This window comes from Phoca vitulina, unplaced genomic scaffold (genome assembly GCF_004348235.1).
Source record: "Phoca vitulina isolate PV1807 unplaced genomic scaffold, GSC_HSeal_1.0 scaffold19, whole genome shotgun sequence".
Classification (NCBI taxonomy): Eukaryota; Metazoa; Chordata; class Mammalia; order Carnivora; family Phocidae; genus Phoca; species Phoca vitulina.
Window position 1 is genome coordinate 26,897,405 of NW_022589722.1, and position 7,727 is coordinate 26,905,131.

The window sequence follows — 7,727 nt, forward strand, 5'->3', positions numbered from 1 at the left end:
GGTAATACATTTTTTGAACTGAAATATTTTTGGGCCGCCTGGGTGGTTCAGTGGGTTAAGTGTCTGCCTTCAGCTCAGGTCATGATCCAGGGCCCGGGGATCGAGCCCCACGTCGGGCTCCCTGCTCAGCGGAGAGCCTGCTTCTCCCTCTGCCTGCCACTCCCCCTGCTTGTGCTTGCTCTCTCTCTGACAAATAAATAAATAAAATCTTAAAAAAAATTTTTTTGTCACCATCACCGCCATTTTATCTATCAATAAATACTTTGAATTTTTTCTGCAAAGTAGATCATGAATCTGTCCACGTCTTATCGCTCCTCTCCACTGCTACCACCTTAGTGTAGGGCACCATCACCTCTCACCTGTACTATGGAAATGGCCTCCTACCTGATTGCCCTCCCACCCTTCTCTCTTAACCCTAGGACCAATTCACCACACCACAGCCACAGGAATCTTCTCGAATTGTAAATAAGATCACATTGCTCCCAGTTTAAAGCCCTTCAAAGGCTTCCCACTCAGGTGAGAATAAAATCTAGAATCCTCATCTATAGCCTTCCCTGCTACTTTTCCAATCTCATCTTGAGCCACTCTCCAGCCAGAGTGGCCTTGTTCAGTTCTCAGTCATCACCAAGCTCTTAGCACATCATGTTCCCTCTACCTAGAATGCTCTTTGACGGTTGGGTCCTTATCTTCCTTTAAGTCTTGATTTTTATATATGCCTCCTCAGAGGAGCCCAATCCTTAATCACCCTGTCTAAGAAGATCCGTAACATGCCCCTCTCTACCAAATCACAGAATGCAGTTCACCTCCTTGATAGCTCTTTTCTCAACTTATAATTAACTATTTATTTTGCTTATTTACCATTTTATTCTTTCCTGTTACCTCCATGAGGACAGGGATTATGATTTTTACCCACCATGTGTACCCACTCCTCACACAGAGTGGGTGCTTAATAAATATTTTGATGAATGAATAAATAACTGAATGCAAAAACCCAGAAATTTGAAAGTACTTCAGAAAAACTAAATCATTAATTCCTCCTGAATGAACTAAACAAATCAACTTCTGATTTTGTATGATTAACCTAAGCAAGTCAACTTAAATGAGAAGGAAACAAGCTTATACATTCCTAAAGTCATTAAAGAACCTCCTCCCACATTTGGGTTTTCTGAGACACTATGTTACCTAAGAAATTACAAATGTAAACTTTGTTCCAAACCAAATAGGAAACCAGCTGATAGCCAGCCTGCTTAGCAATTATCAAACAAATGGAAAAATGGTATAGCCTACCAACTGACAACTTTATTGCTTTATTAACATTGCTTTACACAGAGAAACCACGTACTTCAGAATGTTGTTTGACTAAATGGAGGGAGAACCCCAGCACTCACCCTCAGAATTGACTGTATCGTCTGCATAGGATAGGTGACGGTGGTAGCAATCGCTTTGGATATTGCACCTATGATGAACACATCCAAAGAAGAAAGCTGGAAAGCAAAGAAACAGCAAACCACATCAATCCAAAAAAGAGAGTGTCAGAGATTATTATTTGCTGCTTTCAAAATCAGGGATTACCTTCGCTCGTTTCTTTAGAAGCTGCCTTTTTAAACCTTCATAGAACATGAACTGGATGGCAGGATTGAAGACCAACAGCAAGGAAGGAAATGTGCCATTCCATAAAGCCAAGATTCCTTCATCTCGAATGATCTGGTGAAAAGCATCTAAGCAAGAAATCAAGGACTTTTGATTACAATCCCCTAACCGGAGAACACAATGTGAATTTTGTTCAAATGTACCCAGAACACAAATCATACTGGTTCTATTAAAATTTCCTTCTTGCAATGATAGTCTAGGGGCAAGTTCATCAGTTAACTACTTTTTGATAATCATCAGACACTGACAGTCACCATGTTATTGACAGACCAACTTAAATCACAGGCAACTCTTCCTGACAATCTGGTATTAGAACGTCAGGTTTTCCTAAGTAATCACCACCACCACGACTGAGAACTCTGTCTTACAGAGAATTGTGAACTTATAGCCCACGTGTTTCACAGCAAAGTCCAGGACAACAGACAGTACCCTGGGATCCATTATTTAGGATAGGACTTAAAAGAAAACCACTATTTTCATTACAAAGACGGATACATGGGAAAGGAGAACCAGGTAACGTAGTATTATTAAACTCAAAGTCATCAGATATTAATGATAACTTTATCCAAAGACAACACTAAAAGAAACAGTGTAGATTATTCTTTAGAAATATTGACCCCTCCCACCAACACTACAGCATACTTCTCTACCTCCTGACATTGGGTTTGGCCAAGAGGACATTAGCAAACGAGATGCGAACAGGGGCTTTTACAATTGGATGTGTCCTCTTGTGCTTTTGCCATCATCAAGAGAAGAATATGTGTAGGCTGATCCCAGCCTCGATGAGTCAAATCCCTGTCAATCCATAGACACATGAGCTAAACAAAGGCTTACCGTTACCTGTGGAGATTTGAGGCTATCTGATATGAAGCATTATCGTGGCAATAAATTCCAGACACACAGAGAAAAGAAACTCCTTAAATAGGAACTCACTCAACAAACACTTACCAATAATACCTTTGTAGTTGGTTGGTACAATGTCTTCATTCCTAAATTTTGCCCCTTGCAGCTTCAGTCTGGTGTTTACCACCCAGAGTGGAGTTGTTAGCAACACATTCACCACTCCTTTAAAAAGAAAGAGGAGACAAGGGGAAAGCAAAATGTAACCTTGCAAGCTTTGCTGTCTTACGTTAAAGCTACATACCAATGTTTCATTTATACTTCTGCCACTGACCTACTGGGAGACCTGAGGGAAGGTGTCTCTCTGTGACAGGGTACAACACAAGCCACTACTGTTAGAAGCAACTCAGAAGCCTTGCTGAGAGCAAAATGGCTGGCAGCAGCACCTTTCCACACTTACATAACAGGAAATGATCTGTTTGTCAATTTATATAGCATCCAAAGTAGCAATTTTGATCTAATTCTAAGTACATTTTTAAAATGACAGTTTTAAATAAGGCTTACTGATCACATGCTAAGTCCATGACAATATCTAATAAAACACGTAATTTGCAACTCTCACGTAAGTAGCTTGCATGGTTTTAAGTGAGCATGGATTTGGTACAATGGGTGACAAGTGGGAGGAAGTGGTGACATTTGAAAGAGCTTCACCAGGAACCAGAGGCTCACAGAAGAGTTCCTCATCACTTAGGGAATTAGGATAGGCAGGCAGCAAGCAGTAGTTATGAACCATCACAAAACACCTGAAACAGCTTCGCAAGCATCATGATCCTTACAAGCTTAAGGATGGGGGTGTTGGTCCCCCAATGTTGCCTCAGAGTGGAACAATACAATGAGCCAGGTGCTTCTGTTTTGAAAACACATGATCCCAAGTTAACACCATCTTGAGATATTAAAATATTCCTCATCAGTCCTGGAATGATTAAAAAAAAATACCAGATAGAGTTGTAACAAAGTGCCTGACACATAGTATATACTCTATAAATATTTGTTAAATAAATATTGAATAAACCAATGAACAAACTCAGTAAACAACCACACATTCCAAGCTATCTAGCTCTAGCCAGGCTCTGAAGAACCAAGAGGCATAATCCTAAGGAAGAGAAATCTTTTACTAAAAGTCACACAACAGGAGAAACAATGTTTTGATTTAAGGACTCTCAAAACACACCATTCAGAAAACACAAGTCCAACCAAAGACAAGCTCGATGAAACAGCCAAGAGATTAAAATCCTATTTTTTCATCTGTTGTATATAGTTGCTAAAGTAAGATAATTTGTTATCTCTTTCTTAAGAGCATTATGAGAATACTTTTCTCAAAATAAAAGATATTATCAAAAATTTTATGAGCTGTATTCATTATATTTTTAGAGTCACATAACACACAAGGAGTCATCTTTAGTTATGACTCACTATACCCATGCATTGTCACTTAAGGCATTGATCATAATCTGAAAAAGCCTTACCTAGAGATTCTTGCTAGTCTCATTTTTAAAAAAGTGCCAGTGCTCAAGAGGTCAAGATAGAAGAATATCAATAAATGCCTACTTGCCCAGACTTTATAATGTGTTCCTATTGAATGCAATGCACACATCACTTGACAGAAAAATCAACAGCAAGAAAAATGAGACTAGAAAGTACTACTGAGCAGTCTATTGCATTTTTTTTTTTTCAGATGAAGACAGGAGAGCTCAGAAACAGAGATCACAGGCTTCTGTAGATAATGTAGATAGGCAAAGTGTAAAAACCTTTTTAAACAAATGAAATGTGTTGTCTATTAAACAAACTCTTCAGAAATCAAAATTCCTTTCATGCTCTATTCAAGAGGTAATTACCCACAAAACACATCGGAGGCAATCCAGCCTAGATTTAAGATTTAACCATCATTTAAAATTCTGCTTTCGGGACGCCTGAGTGGCTCAGTTTTTAAGCATCTGCCTTTGGCTCAGGTCATGATCCCAGGGTCCTGGGATCCAGCCTGACATCGGGCTCCCTGCTCGGCGGGAAGCCCGCTTCTCCCTCTCCCACTCCCCCTGCTTGTGTTCCTGCTCTCGCTATCTCTCTCTCTCTAATAAAGAAATAAAATCTAAAAAAAAAAAAAAAGAGAGAGAGAGTCCTTTAAAAAATTTTTTTAAAAAATAAAATTCTGCTTTCATATATATCTTTGTTTTGAGCTGAAAGACTGAGAGGATTCTTAGGACAATCTCAAGTACAAAAATGCACTATACCATTTAAAGAAGAGAATATAAAGTCCTTGTGAAAACATTTGTATTTTGAAGCTTTTTATCTGAGAAGTTCAAGTACTTTGTTCATCCTCTAAGCCAAAATAGATGGAGAGGTATTTTTTAATCACTATTAATTTTATGAGTTCTGGGAAAAGACACTCAAAATATTTGAGGATCCAAAACTTTCCTGAAGTAAAGGACAGCATTCCACGGAAGAAAAACAAGCTACAAACAGTCATGATGAGAGATTCCAACTTCACTAACGCATGATGGATATGGCTGAAGGATAAAGTTGTCTGCTTATTTATAAGCCCATGTAGAAAGTTTTTTCAGTTCTAAGCTGTGGTTGTTACTTCACTTCTAAGATGCGAATACTAATATTTTACCTACTTAATGACAAGAAATTGTTTTTCTTTCAATGCAAATGATTCCACTTTCGTTTTTCTTTGTAAAAAATCATTTACAAGAAAACAGAAGCAAAATTAAGAGATGAACAATAACTGAACACACACACTGAAATTATTCACTGATTCAAGGAATAATTGGAACACAGCTGTTTTCTTCTGAAATCTTGAAAACAAAATAGTTTTATTAGCAGTGAGTCTGTTACGGAGAGAGAACAAAAAAGAAGTATGCTAATTGTGTATGACTTCTGGGAAATAAGTGCAATGACCACTGATACAAGAAAAGGGCAGATCAAGGTCATAAATAAATCTAACCACTTGGCTCCCTATGAAGGAATGCAACTTGATACACAACAGGAACAAACCTGCCTTACCAGATTTAAGACTGGAGGGCAGGAAAGGAATATGAACTGTCAACAATAACACCACTGGCATTCAAAAACAGTTATGGGTAAAAATCCCAATTTCATAAAAATGGCAAGTATCTTCTTCATTTAAATTTTCTGTGAGATTCTGTTCCCAAATCTCTTCCCAAGGTATCAAGCTATATGAGCTTTTTTCCTATGAAAATACAGTAAGTAATAAGTTTCTAAGTTTCAAGCAGAATTTGAATAACAATTATACTGTTCCTAGTTCTCCTTGGAGACAATGAAACTCATTTCTACAGTGATTTTAATACATGACAAGGCTCACAGCAGGAAAAGAAAAAGTGGTTCTAATTCTAAGAATGCATAGGTATTAAGATATGAAAACATGTTATGAGGAGAAATTTAAAACTCACAAAAGTAATTCCCAAAGAATTCCTTACTTTCAGAAAAAGAGACCCTATAATCAGAGAATCTCAGAATTATAAAGGACTATAAAATACATTTGACCAAGGGTCTCTCAACTGTTATACAATCCACATTTTGATTGTGAGCTGGATAATCCTTTGTTTGGGGCAGCAGGTGGGGTCGTGACTGTGTATCAGACAGACAACAGTAGCTGTAGAAGGATGGAGTCATTAAATGGCTTGGTACATTCAAGGAATCACAGTTTTCCAAGAGAGGATGGGAACAGTAGAGATCAAGCTAGAGGTAAGCAGGATCACAGCAGATCTTGTATGTTGGGCTCTTATCCCGTATACGGTGGGGGCCTTTTATGCTGTAGGTACCATGACTTTATCCTACATGCAAGTGGCAGACATCAAGGGGTTTGAAGCTGGAGATAACATTATTAGATTTGGGTTTCAGAACAGCAGTTCCCCACCATCTCTCTGATAAGACATATAACAGATGAGGCTCATAACTGACACAGACCCATTGCACCTTTCTTTCACATACTCCAGAAAACACTTCAGAGTGTAAGTGAATGAGAATGATATGTCTTTTCTCAAACCTGCTTACGTCAGTTGAATCTGTTATGGTAGGCAAAACTTTATAGGTATGGGGTATGTACAAGAAAAGGCATAAAACTCCTATCAGTGAACCAATAAGCCTTCACCATGTATTGAAGAAAATGAAAAAGTATATATTTATACATCTTAAGTTAAAATAAAATACAAGGTAAGTAGGCTATTTATGATACTCCCTATGTCAACTGACTTTTAAAAACTAACTGCCCTACCATACCAGTCTAGCTGTGTTACGTATAGGGGAATCTACTGTGATTATAGATGTGTAAGAGTTAAAAAGGAAAAAAGCAGAGCACAGTGAGAGAAAGAATAACAAGGGTGTTGTGTACCTGGTGGAGAATGGGATGTCAGATGTCAGCAAATAAACAGCTTTGAACAATTAAAAAAGATTTCGTACTGAGGGTTGCTAGAGGGGAGGTGGGTGGAGGGATGGGGTGGCTGGGGGATGGACATTGGGGAGGGTATGTGTTATGGTGAGCGCTGTGTGCTGTGTAAGACTGATGAATCACAGACCTGTACCCCTGAAACAAATAATACATTATATGTTAATAAAAATAAATAAATAAAATTTAAAAAGATTTTGTCATATATTTCATGAATTAGTAGTTTCATGCAAAGTTATTGAGCTAGTCCTTGACAGTGAGTGATAAACTTCTAAATGTCAATACATAAAACTACAGTAATCTAAAATATATTAAAATTAAAATTTTACAAATACTTGGTCTCAGGTATTAAACATAATACTAGATAGCCATTTGTTGCAATTATGTAAAAAAGAAGGTTCCTTCTGTACAGGATATCCTTGAATCTATTCTGATTTTTTTCCCAAGTGAACAAATCTCAAACTTGAATTCTTGGAGTTATGACACTGTTAGAAAACTATTCTTCCAGAAAGGTTAGCTAGGCAGGATTATGCAAAGTAGGTAAGTAAGGAAGACTTCAGGGGCGCCTGGGTGGCTCAGTCGTTAAGCAGCTGCCTTCGGCTCAGGTCATGATCCCAGGGTCCTGGGATCGAGCCCCGCATCGGGCTCCCTGCTCAGCGGGAAGCCTGCTTCTCCCTCTCCCACTCCCCCTGCTTGTGTTCCCTCTCTCGCTGTGTCTCTCTCTGTCAAAATAAATAAATAAAATCTTTTTTTTTTTTTTTTTTTTTTTTTT

The 7,727-nt window shown here is 38.2% G+C and overlaps 1 protein-coding gene across 1 annotated transcript in view; it reads right to left on the minus strand.

Annotated features, from left to right (window-relative positions):
• SLC25A17 (solute carrier family 25 member 17) overlaps window positions 1-7,727 on the minus strand; it is a 41,060-nt gene that overhangs the window by 3,072 nt on the left and 30,261 nt on the right. The window contains exons 5-7 of the mRNA XM_032416371.1: window positions 2,599-2,715; window positions 1,573-1,718; window positions 1,389-1,484 (exon numbers count right to left, since the gene is read on the minus strand). Coding sequence (XP_032272262.1) covers window positions 1,389-1,484; window positions 1,573-1,718; window positions 2,599-2,715 — 359 coding nt within the window. The remainder of the gene's footprint in view (window positions 1-1,388; window positions 1,485-1,572; window positions 1,719-2,598; window positions 2,716-7,727) is intronic.